This window comes from Humulus lupulus, chromosome 6 (assembly GCF_963169125.1).
Source record: "Humulus lupulus chromosome 6, drHumLupu1.1, whole genome shotgun sequence".
Classification (NCBI taxonomy): Eukaryota; Viridiplantae; Streptophyta; class Magnoliopsida; order Rosales; family Cannabaceae; genus Humulus; species Humulus lupulus.
The window spans coordinates 2697662-2719617 of record NC_084798.1 but is presented as its reverse complement, the minus strand read 5'-3'; the positions used below and the strand labels follow the sequence as shown (position 1 = coordinate 2719617).

General features: G+C 31.4%; 1 protein-coding gene and 1 pseudogene across 1 annotated transcript; both read right to left on the bottom strand.

The window, feature by feature from the left end:
* Nucleotides 1-9267: 9267 nt before the first annotated feature.
* On the bottom strand, nucleotides 9268-11253 carry LOC133781386 (disease resistance protein RPS4B-like). Its single transcript, XM_062220358.1, has 2 exons — nucleotides 10612-11253; nucleotides 9268-10532 (listed from the first exon to the last, which is right to left on the bottom strand). The coding sequence occupies exons 1-2, from the start codon at nucleotides 11149-11151 to the stop codon at nucleotides 9984-9986; spliced, it is 1089 nt and encodes a 362-aa protein (XP_062076342.1). The 5' UTR covers nucleotides 11152-11253; the 3' UTR covers nucleotides 9268-9983.
* Nucleotides 11254-13260: 2007 nt separating this feature from the next.
* On the bottom strand, nucleotides 13261-20372 carry LOC133783630 (disease resistance-like protein DSC1; annotated as a pseudogene).
* Between the last annotated feature and the right edge of the window lie 1584 nt (nucleotides 20373-21956).

The following is a 21956-nucleotide window of genomic DNA, read 5'->3' as shown; positions in this document are numbered from 1 at the left end:
TAAGAAGAACAAAAGCAAGACGACAACTTTATTCAATCAGTTAAAGGTAATTGGATCCCACTAGAGACTAGACCCACCACTATCATTAATTATATTTCAATTCCAATGATAAAGTTCAGTTAAAGCAGAAATGACAATTATATTGACTATTAGCTGAGACCTCACGTTTAAGGGAAACTTCATTGAAGATTATGATTGACCACTATGACAATTATTGACTCTAGAAAACTGACTTCAATGTTTTTTTTTTCTTTTTCTTTTTTCGAATGTTGGTTCAACAGTTAATTTGTATCAATAGCAGAAAATAAAACAAGGATGCACAGGTACTTAATTTCTTAATCAATAATAATAATAATAATAATATTATATGTATACCTCTAATTCAACCTTTGGCAGACATGACATCATTCTTGTTTATGTTAAGATGATAATCCATATACACCACTAAAACTTATGAAAATAATGTACTTGTTTAATGTTGGTTCAATGTATTCAAAATGATATACTTAATATCTACAAAATTTTCGATTTTTATACCCAAATCTTGTTTCGGTAAATGTACTTAATGTTTTTAAAATATTGTATTTTTATTTCCAAATTTTGTTTCGATAGATGTACCTAATATTTTTAAAATATTGTACCTTTATATCTATTTTTTATTATTTTGAGAAATAATAAGAAAGCGAATGAAAAATAAAAGCTTTTAATTATTTTTAAAATTTTAAATTATTTTCTCTTTTTTAAACTTTCCCAAAGTAATTATTTTATATTAGAAATTAATAAAAAATAATTTGAAATATTTAAAAACTTATATTTTACCATCAATTTAAAATATAAGGTTTAATTATTTTGATTAATTTGAAAATCTTCAATGATTTTTTTTATTATTATTTTGAGAAAGAATAAATAAGTAAAAATAATTTAAAATTTTGAAAATAACTAAAAATCTATATTTTCTTTCACTTTTTTATTATTTCTCAAAATAAATATAAAAGAGCAACATTTTAAAAATATTAGAAATATGTACCTCAAAAAAGAGTTAGGTATAAAAGTGTAACATTTTGAGAACATTAAGTATATTTACTGCAATTTTTTTTTGATATAGAAGTGCAACATTTTAAAAATATTATAGTTTTTAACCCCAATTTACTCTTATGTTGGTTAATGTTGTGTAGTTTAACCATGGCAGAGGTAACAAAAACTGTATTCAAATGAGAAGGGTGATATCCATGGTTTAAATAATTCTGTTAATAAAAATAACAATAATAGAGATATGTTGATAGTCCAATTTTACTTATTATACGTATCAATTAAAGTGTCTTCGAGAGTCAATAAGTGAGTCTTTTCTTTCCTTCTCTTTAATTAAACTTTATTAAAAGAGAATATGTATATAGTGGTGGGTCATGTCTTGATTGATTACAGTTTTCTTCTTTCTACATTTTCTCTTATATTATTTTATAATATAATATTATTGATTAAATAAATATTTATTTTGAAAGTGAGTATCTACACCCTAATAATACAGGTTTTATACTTTTTTAGACCATAAGATTTGCCTCATTATCTATTTGGATCTTATGTTTTGACAAATTATTTTTTGGATCTTGTATTTTGTAGAATAGTTCAAATAGGCCCATAAACCTGACTTTGATGAACAAAAAATTGAGTATAACAACACAGTTCTTAGGCAGAATGGATGTATTTTTGTTCTAAGTTGTTAGTTTGATTAATTATTTATGATTTTAGTTCAAAAAATTTTGATCAAAATCGGGTTTATGGGTCTATTTAAATTATTTTAGAAAATACAGGGTCCAAAAAGTAATTTGTCAAAACACAAGGTCCAAACAAGTAATGAGACAAAACACAGGAACTAAAAAAGTATAAACCCAATAATATATAAAGGGTCCCTATTAATTAAAAGAAATATATTTATAAAAATTGTTGCATCAACACAGTCATTGTAGTCCTCATTAACCTCTATTGCTTTGGTATTTGGAAATTTGTCTCATTTTGCAATTTTAGGGTTTCACCAATTTGGGGCTTTCTATTTATTTGACACTTGGAAATTTGTTTGTTATTTTTTGCAATTGCTAGTAATAGAGATGATTCCCTCCAATTCATCATTAGTGTGAGGTTAGATGGGTGAAACTATTCGTATTGGACTTATGTGATGAAATTTTTTCTCAAAGGGAAGATATTTGGGGTTATGTTTATGGAATTATTAATAAACCCACAAGTGACAAGACTTATTATGCTATCGCATTAGTTATGTTGGATAAACAGTTATTACTTGGATAAATAATTATGTTGAACATGCTATAGGCACCCAATTAGCCAAGTACGAAACACCGAAGGAAGTTCGGGACCATCTTGCAAGATTGTATAATTAGTCAAACTTGCAAAGCAATATCAGTTGGAATAAAATATTAGAGCTCTTGAACATAAAGATATGAGCACTTATCGAATCTGTAGAGCTATGAGCTTTTGCACCTTATATTGCTCATAGGGAGGAACAATGATTGGTTCAATTTTTAATGACACTTTGTGGTGACTTTGAGGGCCTTCGTGGCTCTATTTTGCATCGTACTCCACTTCATTAAGTTGATTCAGTAGTCAGTGAGTTGTCGGCATGTAAAATTTGTCTTAAGTCTCAAGCAGGAAAAGACATTCTCCCAGCACCCATTTTTTCTGTTTTGGCAATTCCTCCTAGATCTTTTACTAACCATGAGAATAAACCTCACACAAAGGTTGGGGATGATGAATGCAGCTTTTGCAAATACAAGGGTCACTGGAAGACTCAATGTCCTGAGCTAGTAAATCGTGCACCTCAGCAACAAAGACATTAATGTACACTTCCTCATTATGGTAACCAACATCAATTCAACAATCGATTGCCTCATTATGGTAATCAACCATATTTCAGCAGCCAATCTCAATCTCGACCATACCATCCACCATAATTTAACACTACTTCTACTGTACCTCCATCTGACTCATATGATTTTGGGTCCTCACATCCTCCAACTCTGCCTTTGATGCCTTCTCAGAATAGTTTCGGAAGTTTCTTACCATGTAGTCGAATGCCATGTCTACCTCTTCTTTGGTAGGTCAGCCCCCCACTAGCACATCAGGTATGACCTCCTCTACATGGATTTAGATTCTGTAGATTTGCACCATATGTCTCCATATTCGAAATCTTTTATTTTTCTTTGTGTCCTACCACTACAAGAAAAGACGTTTTTAGGGACGGACTTGGTCCGCCGGTAATGTATGGGTTATTAGCGGCAGAGTACTGGGTCCGCCGCTAATAATGTGGAAATTAAATAAAAAAATAATTTTTTTATTAGCGGCGGACTTACCAATTATTAGCGGCGGGTAGTCCGCTGCTAATACAATGCCTAGGAAACGAAAAGGGGTGCGGTTTCAAATTTATTATCGGGGGGTATTTTCCCTAATTACCGGCGGACTATCCATCTCTAATGTTATTAGTGGCGGGTCTATATCCACCGGTAATTACACTAGTACTGCCGGGTCATAGTAATAGTGGTGGGTCCCGCCGCTAATAATGTATTACCGGTGAGGTAATATCAATAGCAGCGAGTCCCTGCCGGTAATAATGTTATTTATTAAAATGGGTTCGTCCATCTCTCCCATTTCTCCTCTCCCTCTCTCAGACACATTTTCTCAATCTCAGTTCGAGCACCACCACCCCTTTGTCCGAGCACTGCCACCCCAATCTCAGTCTGCCCCTCTGTCCGAGCACCACCACTGCCCCCACGCCATGCCGGAGTTTCGGAACCCACGCTGTAGTTTATTAATTTTGTATGTATTAATTTTTTTTAATTTTAATTGATTGTATATAGTTTTTTTTAATTTTAATTGTTTGTATTCATTTGCAGAACCCCCCACGTCACACCAGAGTTTCGAACCCCACGCCGGATTTTCAAACCACCATCAGTGTATGTATATTATATATATTATATATATATATATGAAGTGCAAGTGTGCTATTTATTAATAGAGTTTTGATGTTTTCAGTTTAGAAAAAAGAAATTGAAAGAAAAAAAATAAGATTATTAATGTATGCTTTTGTTGTTTTTTTGTATTAATCATATTATGGTTTATGTTGATTTGCGTTGTAATATTATTTTAATAAATATTTTGTTGTTCTAGTTATTCTAGGTTTGTTTGTTGTTCTAGTTATAAAATAATGAATGAAAAGATTAATAAAATTTATCTAATTATTTAAAAAAAATTGTGTACAAGTTAAATAATGGTTTATTTGTAAAATTATTATCAAATAAATAATAAAAGATTGATATAACATTATCTAATTAAATAATTTAATTTAATTTAATAAAAGTTTGAAGATTTAGAGAATTGAGAAACAGGGATGGGATTTTTTGTTATATTTGGAACATGGAGAATATGATTAAGGAGAAGAAATTTTGGAAAGTAATGAGGTTGAAAAACTATCTTACCAACATTGTTTACCATGAGGCCACTACCATCACCCACATGAAGTGTCTCATGTCCAAAGTACTCTTGTTTCTGCATCAAGTTGGAATCATCACTAGCACAGTGATTTGTAGCACCAGAATCCAGATACCAAGCTGGATCATTGACAATTTCAGAAGTGGCAACCATTGCAGCCATGTCTGCTTGATTCTTGTCCACTGGAGTAGCACCATATCCAGGAAAATCAGGATTGAAAAGATTGTAACACTTAGAAGCAAAGTGACCTAGTCTTGAACATAACTGACAAATAGGTCGACCAACATTAGGAGACAAGGAATAACCACGAGAAGATCCTTGAGAAGTAGCAGGACCACTTGATACATTTGGAAACTGACCACAGCCACTAGTGGCAAAAGGATTCCAGTGAGAACGCCCGACCATATTAGTACCATTACCACGACCATTGTGGGAAAAATTGTTGGAGTAACTTGGAGAAGAGAAATTATTGGTAATATTGCCACATTTCTTGAACCCTTGAGAGAGGGTAAGATTAGCCATAGCAGGGGTAGAATCAAGATCTTGATAATTCTTTTCTAGGCCAGATTCTTGAGAAAGCAACAGAGATTCAATCTCTGCCACATTGTATGGCTGAGTTCGAGAGTTTACAGAAACAATAAAGACATTGTAATCAGAAGGAAGACCATTGAAAATAGCATTGATGTGTTCTTTGACAGAAATAGTTTGGCCAATAGATTCCAACTTATCAACAAGAGTTTTGATTTTCAGCAAGTATTCATTCAACGATAGAGATCCTTTCTTGATGTTCTTGAGTTGTGTCTGATATTGATCAATCTTAGCACAAGTTTGAGAAGTGTAATAGGAGTCAAGAATGGACCACACCTGAGCTGAGGTTTTGTCACCAACAACATGAGTGAGGATGCTTTCAGACATGGACGAAAGGAGCCATGAATAAAGAAGTGTTGTGTAAAATCGATATGCAAGTGCACGTAATCGTAACAAGTAATAATGAGTAAGTAAGATCGTTCCCATGAGAACTGTATACTAAGTACCAAAACTTAGTTCCTATTTCTATTTGGCTTACGATGAATAAGTCTCAAGAATTAACTAAAATTGCAAAACAAAATTCTAAAATTAACTTCAATAACTGAAAATAAATAATGTTAAGAAAATTCAATGGATTAAAAACTAGGGCAATTAATTTCATCAACCATCCTCTTTAATTCTCCTTAACACAAATCTTACTATTCAATTTCTCTCTTGTGATAGCAGGTCAACAATAATAACTTATATTCGTACTAGGATATATAAGTCTCAATCTTATGCAAATTTTCTATATCTCTGTGATAAATAAACATAAGATAGGTATTAAGATTAACAACCCTAAAACTACACAGATCACACAGGTACTCTCGTCCTAATATGAAATCTATGTTTATTCAATTACAGCATATTCAATTCTCACTTTTCAGATTTCGAATCAAAATCATATATTTCATGTTAATGGTGATCAATCATTCACAAGCATTAGGTTCGAATTGAATAAATCACAAGATAAAATTGAAATCATAAAACTTGCATTAATTTAAAATAAAGGTTCAGGAGAATCCATTAACACCCTAGAAAACTAGTTTAGTTCATGATCAAATCCATAATAACCATAGACGAAATAAAAAGCATCCAAAATACAGAAATTCAAAGTAGAAAAGAAGAAAACTGTGATGAATTCTTCGATTCCGCTTGCAATCCTCTACAATGTGCCTTCAACCGTCTCCTAGGTTAATCTCCCCTTAAAAAGTCATTAAGAAAGCTTTTATAATCCCTAATTAATTATGTACAAAATTGCCCTTGAAAAATGCCCTAACTTCGGCTTCCGTACAGACTGGCGCCGCGGCTCCACTTGATAGAGCCGCAGCTCTAGTGCATTTCGCGATCCGGAATTCCTCTCTGACTTCATGTAGCGCCGCAGCTCTACTTGATAGAGCCGCAACTCTAATTCAGATTTTAATAGAGCCTCAGCTCTAATGCTGACAGATTTGTTTTTCCTTCTCTGTAACTCTTAGGGCCGCGACTCTACACCATAGAGCTGCGGCTCTAATTCCAAATTTTCACCAAATCATCAATTTAACCCCCGGTTTCGCCTAGTTTCCATTCCTTAGCCCGTTTAACACCGTTTCTTCAAAAATTAAGCACTTTTCCTCCAATTTCAAGCTATTTCTTCCATAACCACACTTAATCCCGAAAACACAATAAACACCGGCATAATATCGCACAAAACCAAATAAAAGATTAAAATTGCATCTTAAAACACGCCATAAAAACCTACCAAAACTAGTCCTAACAAGAAGCTGGTCTTGTTGCTCCCATTTCACAAACTCAGGATTCACCTGCTTCGCCTCATGATCGACATCGGAAAGAAATTGCTTAGGAATCTTGAAATCTGGATCGATGAAATCATGAAGTTGATGACCAAGAATCGCCGCATGCACTTGAGGTCGCCAGAGGAGAAAATTGTTGAGATCTAGCTTAACAGACATATTATGCGAGAACACCACTGGAGAGAACGAAGGAGCAGAAGCACCAGTCGGAGTTGATGAAGCATTCAGAGCTACCATTAGAGAATGAACGAACAAGAAGAAGAGGCTGAGATGACCAGAGGAAATGAGAATAGGGGAAAAAATGAAGAGGATCAAGAGAATCAGAAAGGGTCTGATACCATAATATGAAAACGAAATAAATGTGAAAATGAACTGATTCTCATTAATTCAATAAGATAGTTACAGGGGTATAAATACAGAGATTAGTTAGAGAGGTTAGCTATACCAAATGGTTAGAAGTGAGCTGTACAAAAGAACAACTAATTAACTAATAACAATATTTCTAACTAATCCTAACAATAATAATAATGAAAAAAAAAAGAATAATAAGAAGAAGAGAAACTATTCTCCTTTTTTGTGGCACAGTGTGATGGACCCAAAACAGGTATGCTTTAAATATTTATACTCGCAAGCGCACGAATCGTATATGAAATATAGTGTTCGTGTAAGCACGAGATCGAATCCAAAGGAGTTGTCTAAAATAAAAAAGAGAGCTATTTTAAACGAAAATTAATAAATTCTAACCTAGCTTCAAAGATTGAAGAGATTTTTGAATAATGAAAATAAAATAAAAGACAATAATATAGAAATTAAAGACAATATATATTACTAAATTAATAATTGAAATCAAGATAGTAAAATAAGATTATTAAGGATTAGACTCCACAAAATATAAATTCAATAATATTTATAAGTATATTGATTCCCAAGTTTTAGTGATAGTTAAAATAAATCAAACTATCATTTTTCAAATAGATTTATAATTTTAAGCACAAATTACTTCTAAAAAGATAGGATTTTTCTTCACTTTTCAAAATTATAATTTCAAAGCATTTAGTATAAATCAATCTAATGAAATAACAATTAAATCAATGGACATTATTTATAAGGAAAAACATAATATTTTTGCCTTAAGCATGGATGTGTACAATTTAATGACACATCTTACACAAAGAATATTATGTTTTAGCACTAATGAAGAACAAAGTGTAAATATGTGCTAACAATCTAAAATACATGATATTTAAGGTGAAAGAAAATATTTGAAGAAGAAAATTCCATAAACTTTGTTGCATAAAATGGGAAATCAACATACAAAATAAATATTATCTAGTTACAAATTGTTTCATCATCACCTTAATAATCTTAAAAAGATTAGAAACTCATAACTAAAATAGCAAATACAAACTAAAAATTACAAACATAACTTGGGAAAATTTGGAGGAAAACCCCCAAATTTTTCCTCTAAAAATGCATAGAAAATAACCAAAAAGAAGAAGAAGATGAAGAGAATGGAGAAGTTTTGAAATGTGTAGAATTTTTTGTATGGTAACCTCCCCCCTCAAATTTTGACCCCAAATCCCTTATTTATAGCCAAAACATGAGGTATTAAATTAATTAAATTAATTTAATTCATTATATTATGGAAAATAGGGGTAAATTATAGGGTGTAATGATGATGTTTTGAGGTAAAATGTGTAGAAAAGTTTGGGTAAAAAAATGGTATTTTTGGACATTGTGGGACAAGGGAACATTGGTGTCTTTGTTGGACTCAAGGGAGAAAAAATGACAGCTTTGTGGGTTGTGGCAGGTGGCTGGAAAGGAGGAACTGTGGGGTGCAATGGCTGAAGGCAACTGGATGTTGGCTGATTCGGTTGGCCTGCTGGGCTGTGGCATTGTTGACGGAGCAGCAAGGAAGAGGGCCAGTGGGGGGAGCTGCTGGCTGTTCACGGCTGGTCTGTGAGGAGCAGCTAGGAGGAGTTGGGCGTTGGGCGTTGGGCCTGGGGAAGGGCAAGCCCACAGCTGGGAAAATGCCAATTTCCTCTGTTTTTTTTTTCACAAAAATACCACATTTTTTTCATCATTTTTCTTTATTTTCAAGAGCAAATAAAATACACATATTCCCTACAAAATAAACATAAATTAAATCAAAATCAACTATTTTCAATTATAAAATAAATCATATTAATTCATTGAAAATATTAATTAAAACTTAATTTACATTTAATATTTAATTTTAATAATACAACATTTTTTTACCTCAAATTAAACAACAATAATTCAATTAATTAACTACAACATTTTATAACAAAATAACTATAAAAACACATCAAAATATATAAATAAAAATAAACCTAATAAATTCAAAATTACTTTAAAACTCAAGAATTAAACAACAATTAGCACATAAAAAGTGGTGAAATAACTCTATTTTGTAGAGTTATCACAGTGTCATGAGATAGTGAGAGCTAGAATGTATTATTCTTCCTCAATCTTTTCTTTATTTTTTATTATCCTCTCATAACATAATCAACACAACACAACAATACCTTTATTTATAAACAGATTTAATTCAATATATAAAATTATTAACTTAAATGCATTGTTTTTGTGCCCATGATCCTTCTCTGGAGCCTTTATTTGAAAAGTCGTACTCTCCCTCGTCCGGGAAATTGTAGCGTACCCCGTCGTGTAATTGAAATGAGATCAGAAGGTTTCGTCTTCCCCATGGGGTTGGGCATATCACATTGGTTGCCGTTTCTCCCCTAGAGAAAAAATTCTTAACCAAAGTCAGTAGTTTCATAGTTTTCCCAACTTTTTTTTTCTTTCATTTACTTATAAGTCTATATGCACATTTTCACCCGCCCCTGTTAGCCATGGGGATTCCCCGCCCCAACAGGCGATTCCCCACCTCGCCCCCGATGGGGAATAAACGGGGATGAAGCGGAGACGTGGGATTAAAAATATAAATGGGGACGGGGACGGGGGAGCACTCCCCGCCAATTTCCTGCCCCATGTGCATCACTATTAAGGAGATCACAAGAATAATCTATCAATCATGATAGTGCTATATGAGCATCGATCAATAATGTATGTTAATTATAAACGGTCTAAAATAAACGCAATTAATTAAAGGTGCAGCAACGTTAAGGAAGGAAGTTTATGAATTACCTCTGATATGTAAAGCAGTAATGGGAAGTAGTTGTGAGGAATTTTCTCACTATTTGCACATTGGCTATTCAACACATGGATTCCACACTTTTTTACTAGGCCAACACGATGTTGTTTCCCTTCTACATTTACAATGGAGAAGTCAAACGATACCTCAACCGTGTCATGAATATTGCTGAATGTCTCATTCAAATACCACATCAACAAGAAGTTTGAATTTTTGTAACATATGACTTTCTCCTGTTTAGGAAACACAAACACCCGTTTCCGAATTGTGTTATCACATTTGATGAAATGGCATTCACAACGAATAATGTGGCTCGTCTCATGAATATACAACTCTTCAAAGTTAACCACCATACATAAAGCTAGCGTTATTGAGTCAATTTCGAGCAAATTTGATGAAAACTTAAAGCCTATAGATGATCCTTCAGACTGTTGTGTGAACCAAAATGGTATTTTATCGCCAAAAAGAATAGAACCCTCTTTAGAGTAAGCTGTTTCCTGCTGCATACAACATGAACAAGAGAATTTCAATTAAGAAATCTAGTCAAATAATTTAAAATGAAAGTTGGTGCGAACATACTTGATTTAAGATGGAATTTTTGGCTGTGTTATAAGCATCACGGTAGTATTCATACTCAAATCTCTGAAATGTTGAACTCTCCAATTCTAAACGCTCTGGTAGGTAGAGAACCTCAAGGTGGCTTGTACAAAAAATACCTATTGGAAGAGATTTAAGATTTTTGCATTGCCTCAAATTTAGCATGCGAAGCCCAATTAAAGTTTTAATCGACCTGTATTGTATCTCCTCAATCCCTGAACCATCCAAATAAGGATGCACCAAATGTTCCATAGGCTCCGTGATGTTTGGGAAGCACTTTAGTTTGGAGCAATAAGAAAGGTCAAGATGATTGAGCAATTTTAACTTGCTAATAGCTGTTGAAACATATTCAAGCCTTGTGCAATCTTTCAGACACAAAGCCTCAAGACTTGTACAATAATCGAATGATGATGATGGGACTTGTTCTATTGCTGTTCCACTCAAATCTACTCTCACTATGTTCCTCGGAAGCTTTGGAAACATGTTGATACACACGCAGCCACCTAGGTTTAGCTCCTTCATGCACTCCAACTTACAAATGTCTTCTGGTAGGTTCTTGAGGCTTTTACAATTGTTGAGATCCAATAAAGCTAGATGTCCAAGACTCCAAATTGAATGGTGAAGTTCTTCTTGTTAAGCAAAAATTTCATATTTACAAAATAATAATATAAAAAAAATAAAAATAAAAATAAATAAATGCAAAACACAATTTCACCTATGCCAAATTTATAGCATAAGATTTTATTTATTTAAGTTCAACCCATCCGAGACTATAAGAATAACCTCTTAATTACAATCCTTTTATTTAAAGAAAATACCCTTTGATTCCAATTACGATGATATTAAATAATTTGAAATAATTTAAGGAAAACTGGGATGAATTTGGAGTTGCAGCTGAACTCAGGACTTTTGTCTAACTGAGTTTCCTACATACCTTCTTTGTGAAGGATCAAGCCACTTGTAGTTCGGATTGTGATATTTTAGAATTTGAATATAAGAATTCCGGTGTATGACCATTTTCAGGAATTCTTTGCCATTTGAAAATTTGGAAAAAATTCCTAGGTGGATGACCTTTTATGGAATTTTGAGATTTGTGTTTTTATACAATTTTGTGGTATTGGCGACTGCACTTAGTCTTAGCAACTAAGTTGCCTACGTATCCCTTTTTAGGAATCAAGTCTAACGTAGTTCCAGTATTTCCAAAGATTTTATGATGCTTTGATAATTAAGAGGTGAATGACCTCTTTTTGGGATACCATTTATTATGGCTTTGAATTTTAGTGCACTTTTAATTTTGAGGTAAAATTACCATTTTTGAGATTTTGTGAGATTAATGACCTCTTTGGAATTTTGGAATGATATTTCATCATTTGAATTGATTTTGATGAGCTCATTTAGGATTTGGAAATTTCATACCATTTCGCATGGTTTTAGAATTTTATCATTTTGGTGACAATTTTATGTATTGAAATCTCTTTATAAATATTTTTAATAATTTATTTTATATAAAGAGATTATTTAACCAATATTTTAATTGATTATTCCAAAATTTGTGGGGAATAATCTAAAATTTTATATCAGATAATATCATTATTTTAAAATTCAAAATTTATCTTTTTTTAAATTTGAATTTAAAATTTTGAGATAAAATCTGACTGTTTTATGTTTTGAATTTGTCAAATAATATAAATATCTTAAAGTTTGAATTTAAATTTGGGTTCAAATTCAAGATATTTTTATTATATATTATTTGATTATTGGATATATCTCTGGTCTATTTAATGGCTTTACAGAGATAAAGTAAGAGTTATATGATAGACTGTCATTCTCTCACAGAGCCTACACACAAAAATTTTATCCTCAAGGTAAACCCCTCTTATGTATATATTGTATATGTATAATACACATCTTTTTGAGATATCATATATACATATATAGAGTCTCTTTCTCCACTTAATATAATATACGTGTGTGTGTATATATATATATATATCTTGAGTTTGGCTTATCTAATTTTGGCTGATCACAAAACTGATTTTATATATATATATATATACTTTTGCATATGATCCTTTTTTTTATTTATTTATTTGACAAAACAGTCAATTACTGATGGTTACTTCTTGACCTTTTTTTACAGTACAAAATTTTTCTTTCTTCCTTCAGCCAAACGTGGGACTCTCTTGGGACTTTGGGACTTGATTTCAAATTTTACCTACACCTTATATGTAAGCTACCTATTCTCTCATCCCCCTTTTGCTACTCACGTGAGCATACCATGAATAGGCATATATCCCTTAATTTAATGCTTTATATACAGAGATATATATATATATATATATGTGAGAGTTACATATATGTTTTCAAGCTCAACATATATGTATATATGGTCGACGGTCATGACTTATTTTACTGGAGAATACAAATTTGCTTTTGCTTTGTTATCATTATAGTTTTTACTGGCCGTATAAGACAAAAGAAAAATGTATTTATAACATATATTGTTTCTTTGTTATAACTTATATGGCATGCAAGACAAGACCAGCCATTTATATATGCATGTATGTCATATAAATTCTGAATTAACAAATGGCATGCAAGACCAGCCATATATATGTATCAGCAATTGAATCAGACACCACCACGATAAGGATCACATTGGAAGCATTTTGAACTGATTTATTTGCAAACATATCAGTATTCAATCAGTTTTCGTGCTATTAGTTCTTCCGGTTTTCATTTATTCATTTTGGTGTACAACTATACATATATATGTCAATATTCACTCAAAATTTAGTGATTTTATCTCTTTTGAATTTGACCAGGAAATTGACTAGCCAATCCCAGCACTGCTTAAACAAATACTTTAATTATTTGCAATTTCAGCGAGGTATGAGATATTCAACCAAATTTTCTATTTTGCTCTTATTATTTTTTTTACATTAAAACCCATGATAATTTTGGCAGCATGACAATTTCTTTAAATCTCTTATTCTTTCCTTTGGTTATGTACCACATATTGACTTATTTTCTGAAGTCTAGTGAACCAAAAGGAAGTCATGAAGAAATTGACAATATAAAAATATCAGTCTTTTCATTTCCCCTTTGATTATATATCACATCGACTTATTTTCTGAAGTCTAGTGAATCAAAGGGGATTAGAATGACTCTTAATCACCATAGATGAAAAAATAAAAGAGTCAAGAGAAGAGGATATAGATCCATTTTATGAATCTGTACTTACCTTGGTAGAGCTTGAAGGAATGCTTTAGAATATGCAGTGTTCTTTTCTTCTCAATTTGTCTGGTTCACTTTTGCGTATCAATTTTCTTTTTGCCCAAAAACCCAAAAAAAAATCCCTTTAACTGTTCTGCTCTCTATCTTTTTATAGAGCCTTTTATTTTTATTATTTTTATTTTTAATAAAAACCCACTCAACGTAAAAGTGGTGGAAGTGGAGAAAATATCTCCTTTATTTGCTCTTTTGACTGACTCATCCCCTTTTTATATATTATTATTATTTTAATAACTAAATATTCCTTTCAGGTTTTAACTAATTTATAAAGGAAATATTTATATATTAATAATAATAATAACAATTTGTTGCTGCTCTTTTTTTTTTTTTTTTTTTCGTTCAACACTTCTATTGCAGTCGAGCGTAAATCTATATATTCAATACCTCCAAACAAATGGGAAAGAGTTTTGAAATTAGAACATCCATTAAGATTCAAAGAGTAGTCATGGACTTTGAGACCCTGCAATGGCCCATATCTTAACAAGTCTTCTCTTTTGCTCCAGACATTTGATGTAATTTGGTTCCTAATTATCTTAATAGAATTTTTTTCATTAATTTGTTGAAACCTCAATGAAGGAACCTCAACCAAACTTGTACAACCTTCAAAATCTGCACACTTAAGATTAGCCCTGCTCAAATTTGGTATATTAGATAGCTTCTTTGAGAAACAAAGACTCACATACTTTAAGTTCACCACATGCTGTAGGAAAAAAAAAAGAAATTAAGAAAAAAAATAAGTTCTTGTAATTATTATACCTAAACATTATTTATTAACAAAATATATCATTTACACTACATATACCTGTAGTCCATTCCAAAGATGCTCAAATTGGCCTAGGGGCATATCGAGGTTTACAAGATTATGTGGAATGAAACTTGATGGCAAGGATTTCAACGGATACTGAGCCCACTCGAGATATCTAAGCGCATCTGGAAGAAAATCAAGACCTCCAGAAACACTTAATTTGTAGTTCCCCATGCATACAATAATTCTAAGCAATCTTAGATTGTACATCTTATTGAAAGCGGTAGGTTTTATGTCCATATCATACTTCATGTGAGATGTGTTAAGTGATAATCCTTCAATTGATGAAGTACCCTGAAAATTGACAAGCAATATGACAATAGATTACACAACTTAATACTTTGTAATATATATATATATGACAATTCTTCTATAGGGACTTCACTTTAAGCCCTACTGGTGGGGCTCTCAGTGTTTCTCGACCCGTGAACAGTTTTCAACGTGATTTTTGTAATGACCGTATATATTGTAGTGTTTAGAGCATCCTGCAAATTTTTAGAAAATTCTGAATAGTTTACAGTACCGAAAACTAGGTTCAAACATGTTGTTTTCCACATGCATAAAAAAATTAGTCACGCGTACAACAACATATTTGAACTTAGTTTTTGGTACTGTAAACTATTCGAAATTTTCTGAAAATTTGCAGGATGCTCTAAATAGCTACAATATAGACGGTCATAAAATAAATCGCGTCAAAAACGGTTCACGAGTCGAGAACACTGAGAGCCCCACCGATAGAGCTTTAAGTGAAACCCGTATAAGAGAATTCCCATATATATATTTACTCTTACATCAACAACAATAAGAATACATAATAATAGAATAAAACATTAATTAGTACTTACTAAATCACGTAGCAAAACATGACATACTTCATTGGTAATCCACAACCTACTGCGCTTTCCAAGCTTTTTAGGATTTTTTTGACGAACAATTTCCCACCCCATTTGTTGCACCAAATTATGCATCCATACCTTATTCTCATGTGTGATACTAATGAGAGAGTTATTAATGAGATTTCTTATGGTATCCTTAAATCCACAACCACCCAAAATTTCTTCCACAAACGCTATTTTATTTCCTTTAAAAAAACAGGCAATGTCAAGAAACGCATCTCGCTCATGATAATCAAGTCCATCATAACTCATTTTCAATATACCCTGAATCTTTCCATCAAGAAACTGTTTTAACTTGACTAATGCACTTTTCCACTCTTCTTCGCTCTTTGAATTCAAGTGAGAACCTAAAACTTTTAGAGCCAAGGGCATGCCTGCGGCATAATTCACTACTTCTTTCGACAAGTCCATGTATTTCTTTGGTGGAGAATCTGTTTGGAATGCTTTCAAACTAAAGAGTTGAAGAGCTTCATCATCATCTAGTTGCTCTGCCATGTAGATCCAATCAACCCCAATATTATTAAGCATTTGCTTATTTCTAGTTGTTATAATTACTCTACTTCCATGCCTTAACCAATTCCGATCTCCAACTAAATACTCAAATTGCTCTACATCAGATAGATCATCAAGAACAATGAGTACCTTTTTACGAGAAAGTCTTTCCTTCGCAAACATGTTGACTATATCTTGATGGCGTTCCTCCAATAACTCAGCATAAAGCTTTTCCCTTAAATTGAGCCTCTTGTGTTTTTGCCATTCTTCCCTGGCATTTTCAAGAAAGCAATGACCTTCGAACCTATTGTAAATTCGAGTAAATAGGGCATGTGCTAGAGTTGTCTTGCCCATGCCATCCATTCCCAAAATTCCTACAATTTGGGCATCTAACGATGACTTGGTCTGAAACAATGATTCAAGATTTTCAATTCGTCTCTCCATGCCAACTAGATCATTCAAAACTTCAATACTTGATGACACAAAATTCAATTTCTTCAAAATGTCATTGACAATTTTATCAATTAATTCAGATTCATCACACCTAGAATAATACAACCAAAAACGAATAAAGTTTTATCAGTTGGATATGCTAGGTGTGAAGCAAAGTTTCTCTAGCATAATATATGATTAAAACTTTGTTTGTGTTAATTACATATAACAACGAATAAATAATTTGTTCACGACTGAGATTAGTTCTTCCAAAGCTCATAGCTTCTAATCAGGGGGTTTTATACAAGGGAGATATATCGCTCATAATATAATGGTGTGCCACCATTATGGAAGAAAGAGTACAAGACCCAAATGTATGATTAAACTAGGTTTGAGGAAGGCATATGACACAATAGAGTGGGACTTCATTGAGGAGATGTTGAGAGCCTTCAAGTTCCCAGATAGATTCATTCATCTTATTATGATATGTGTGCGTACACCCCGGTTCTCTCTAATGTTTAATGGATCTATGGTTGGGTACTTTGAAGCGAAAAGAGGTTTGCGCCAAGGAGACCCAATGTCCCTTTTGTTGTTTGTTTTGGGAATGGAATATTTGTCTCGAATCATGGGGAAAGTAGGGAAGAAAGAAGGCTTCATTTTCCATGACATATGCTCTACTCTTGAATTAAATCATCTTTGTTTTGCAGATGATGTTTTATTATTCTGTCATGGTGATTTCAAATCTATCTACCTCATACTACAAGGTCTTAAACTTTTCTCTCAAACATCAAGTTTGCAGCCGAATGAATCCAAGTCTGCAATATTCTATTGTGGAATGGATTCGGGGGAAGTTCAAAGAGTGATACATATCTCTGTTTTTTGCAAACATGACTTGCCTTTTCGATATCTTGGTATTCCAATTTGTGCAAAAAAAAATTTTAGTGGCTGGGTGTGATTAGTTGTTGGAAAAAATGGTGTTCAGAATCAGATCATGGAGTTCAAGGAACTTATCTTTTGCTGGTCGAATTACTCTAATCAATTCAGTTTTGATCACTATTCATTCCTACCGGTCCCAAATTATGATCCTACCTAAGAAAGTTCTTCAAAAAGTGAACTCTATTTGTAGAGCTTACTTGTGGAAAGGAGAATCCGAATACCTTGGGCCGGGGTATGTAGCATGGGAATCACTTTGCAAACCGAAAAAAGAGGGCGGCCTTGGCTTTCGGAATGTCATTCAGTGGAATATGGCAGCAATAGGGAAATACATATGGGATGTGGCAACAAAGCAAGATAATCTTTGGATAAAATGGATTTACAATGTGTATTTGGGTGAAGAAGATTGGTGGAGTTATAAAGCTTCGGTGTCCAGTAGCTGGAATTGGAAACAAATTGTAGCAGTCAAAGATAGGTTCAAAGGACTCATTGATATTCAAAGATTTACATCTGAGATATCAGATTAAGCAGGGTTATAAGGTGCTTTGTCCAGTTCAAGAATCATTATATTGGCAGATTGTGGTTTGGGATCGGCTAGCTACTCCTAGACATAAATTTATCTTTTGGTTAGCTATGGTGGATAGGTTGCAAACAAGAGAGAGGTCGTTGAAATATAATATTTGCAATGTTGCAAATTGTGATATCTGTGGTGCTGATATAGAAAATATTTCGCATTTATTTTTTGAGTGTTTGTTTAGTAGCAGGGTGTTACAAGGAATCAAAACTTGGTTACAATGAACACTCCAGCTACATCACTATAAAATGTTTGATAAGAGGCCTTACTTGCAGCAGATACGGCAGATTTTAGAAGAATGTTTTCGCAGTAGCCCTTGCTCCTATGGTTTACCAGATATGGTCTAATAGAAATAAAGGCTTGTGGCATATCATAGAAGCAAACGGGGGGAACTAACTATACAGCGTATTAAAGCTGAAGTTAAATATAGGATAGCTGGGATTATGCCTAGGAAGATATCACATATAGAAAAAGATTGGTTTGCTCACTTGTAATTGAGATTGCATAGGCCTCAACCAGGCCTTTTTTGGTGCTAAATAGTTTGTAAAAACAGTTGAAGTATATATACACTTTTCTGATTTAAATATTATTAAGGATTTAAATAAGTAAGTTTTTGCCTTAGAAAATACAAGATGAAATGAGCTAATGGACTGCTTTATGATGGTTTTTTTGTACTTGTTATAAGCAGTTAATAAACTATTGGCATTTTATTTTTGTGGAAATTTCATTAATTGCTCCATTTTATAAACAGAAACAGGGGAAATTGTTATAACATTTAGATCTTAATAATAAGTAAAATAAACAAATAAAAAAGTTATTACCCTGTTGGGGGTGCATCCCAGCCAGAAAGATTAGCTGCAGATGTTAAAGCAGTCCTCCATTGACTCAATCTATCAGACTCATGACTCCTGCAGGGTTCTTCAACTGCACCATCGACGTATCCTTGAAAATACAAGTATACATTTTCAATATTAATTTTTTTTAATTTATTTTCAACGAATAAAAGAAAATTATTCGTACATATATTAGAGACAAAGCTACACAGAGCATAGGCAGTCAAAAAGAAGATCGATGGTGTATACTATATCTCTTCTATATAATAAGTGTGTAGATAACGAAAATTCTTGGTTTTAATGGTTTTTTATTTTTTTTATGTTAACTTTAACGGAATATTCATATATTTAATGGTAGTTTATAAATATTTAAATTTAAATAAAATAAAATAAATAATTAAAAAAATTAAAATAAGATATTTTTGAGATATTTTGCAATGATAATTATTTAAAAATAATAAATAATTAAACATATTAAAATATGATATTTTTAAGATATTTTAGAATAATAATTATTTTAAAATAATAAATAATTAAACAAATTAAAATATAATATTTTTGAGATATTTTACAATGATAATTATTTAAAAATAATAAAATCATACGTATTATAATTTAAATAAAATTTAATTAAACTTAAACTTACTTATTAGAATAATATTATATTAAACATATAATATAATCTATTGTGAATTAGCAACAAATTGTTTTTATTTTTAAAACTAGCAAGAAACTTAAATTTAAAATCCACGTATAATGTTTAATATTACATTAAACATATAATATATAATTTACTGTTATCACTCTCAAATTCAAAAGGTAGAACAAACATAAACTTAAACAAAAATAAATAAATTATTTAATTAAAATAGAATATTTATTTCAAAATTAATAAATTCTATAAATAAAATTAAGCAAACGTGCATATTGCACGTTGTTTGTATCCAGTATATATATATATATATATATGAGAAGAGGCCTAATGCTTACCTAGCATTTTACTTATTGTAGATATGAAAGCGGTCCTCCATTGAGTCAATCCATCAGAGTTGCTCTTAAAGCGTTGTTCAAGTCCACGAAAGGCAACTCCAAAACTCCCAGTTTGTTTTCTAACATCACATGCATGGGTTCACATGATAAAATATTGGCACTACAATCTGCTTATCTCTTTTTTTACACCTCAGAATATGAACCAGTTCATCCAAACACCAACTAGAAGATGCATAATTTTCCGAGAATACTATGACAGAAAGCTTTGAGTCATCAATTGCTTCCAAGAGAGCAGAAGAAATCTCATCACCTCTCTCCAGCCTCACATCCATGTAAACTTTTATGGGACAATGCTTTGCGGAGATGGCTAGTGAATTTGTGACGGGTGTCCTCGCCTCTAAAGCTTATGAAAACGTCGTACTTATTATTCTTTGGTGCCATAGTCATGATCTGAAGATAAACTCTCACAACACAGCACTTCAAAATGTGGAGTGCGTACCTTAAATATTAAGGGATCTTGAATGAAAGCGCAAGTACTACGTATCTTCCAAGCTTTGTAATCTTGTGAGAAATTTCTTGGAAATTTTGTGGATGATGAGGAAGAAGCTACACCACTCATTTAATCAGGCTATATAGAGACCAACTACTACTCATTGAATATAAATTCTTTATTTTCACATACTTGGCTAAGCTAAAATTATCAATTGATAATTAGGTCTAACAAAATTGAGCATTGCTATATAACAACTTATGATGTCCAACACCACATTATATTAAGAGAATATGCTTCATGCAAAATACCAAAATGATACCATCTGTTTTGATATCCATACCAAAATAGTACCTTAGACCTATTTTTAGTAAAAGTTTTTTTTTTTCAAACACACTTTTACCCTTACTTATATATTATGTTTATAACTAAAGTTATTTATAATTATTTAAATAAACTTAAATAAAATATAAATAATAATAAAACTTAAATACATTAATATAATTGAATAAATAATAATAGTATAAGTTTATTTAAGTTAAAATCAAATATTAAATAATAATTCAATGTAATACTTGATTTTATTTATTTTGTTTTTATTTTTTTAATTTCTTTAAGTTTATATGATTTTTAAAATAAAATTTAAGCATTATTAGTTTATTGAAAGAATTACAAATATAATTTTAATCATAGAAAAAATATATAAGTGAGAGTAAAAAAGTTTTTTAGAAAATAAATTTGTCTAAAATCGATTTAGGGTAGTATTTTGGTTTAAATCACAAAACATAATGTACCATTTTGGTATTTATGAAAATTAGGAGACATATTTGGTATTTTATATTTACTTAAGAAACCAAAATAGTATATTCACTTATATTAAATAGTACAATTTATCATAGGATGTCAATTATTATGATTTAAAATAAAATATATCAAATATACGACACTACAAAATGTTTAGTAACACTCGCAAACTTAATAAAAAAAACAGAATGTACTACAATGTCTTACTAAAAATCTGTGACTAAATATATTTTTAGTCGCTTATTATTTTATTACTAAAATAATAAGTTATGACTAAAATTACATTAGTGACAACTTGTGATATTTAAATATTACAAATAAATTTTTGTTGTGACTAAGAGTGATATTTAATTATACAAAATATAAACTGTGACTAAAAAGTAGATACATTTATTTGTAGTGGAAAGTTAGGACCAATAACGTCCGCTGCTGCTGACCCACACTAGTACAAAGAATACAATACTTTATATGTTGTTGAAGATTAATAACTTTATGCATGATTATTATTTTAACGTTTGAATAATAAAGGTATATTATTTTACTATTTGAAATGTGAATGCCTTAAATAATAGCTTAATTTTTTACTATTATCAAATAAGACTTAAAAAAATGGTTTATACTTAAAAAAAAAATGGTTTATACTTTTTTAGACTCTGTATTTTGTCTCATTATCTATTTGAACCATGTGTTTTGAAAAATTATTTTTTGAAGCTTATGTTTTATAAAATGGTTAAAATAGAACCATAAACCCGATTTTGGTTAATGTTTTATCAACTAAAATCAC

Excerpts from the sequence above, each read along its gene's own strand:
- LOC133781386 (XM_062220358.1), bottom strand. The coding sequence starts at position 11,151 with ATGAAGGAGCTAAACCTAGGTGGCTGCGTGTGTATCAACATGTTTCCA. Across the intron at positions 10,533-10,611 it reads AAAATTCCATCTTAAATCAA|CAGGAAACAGCTTACTCTAA; the intron begins GTATGTTCGCAC and ends TGTTGTATGCAG.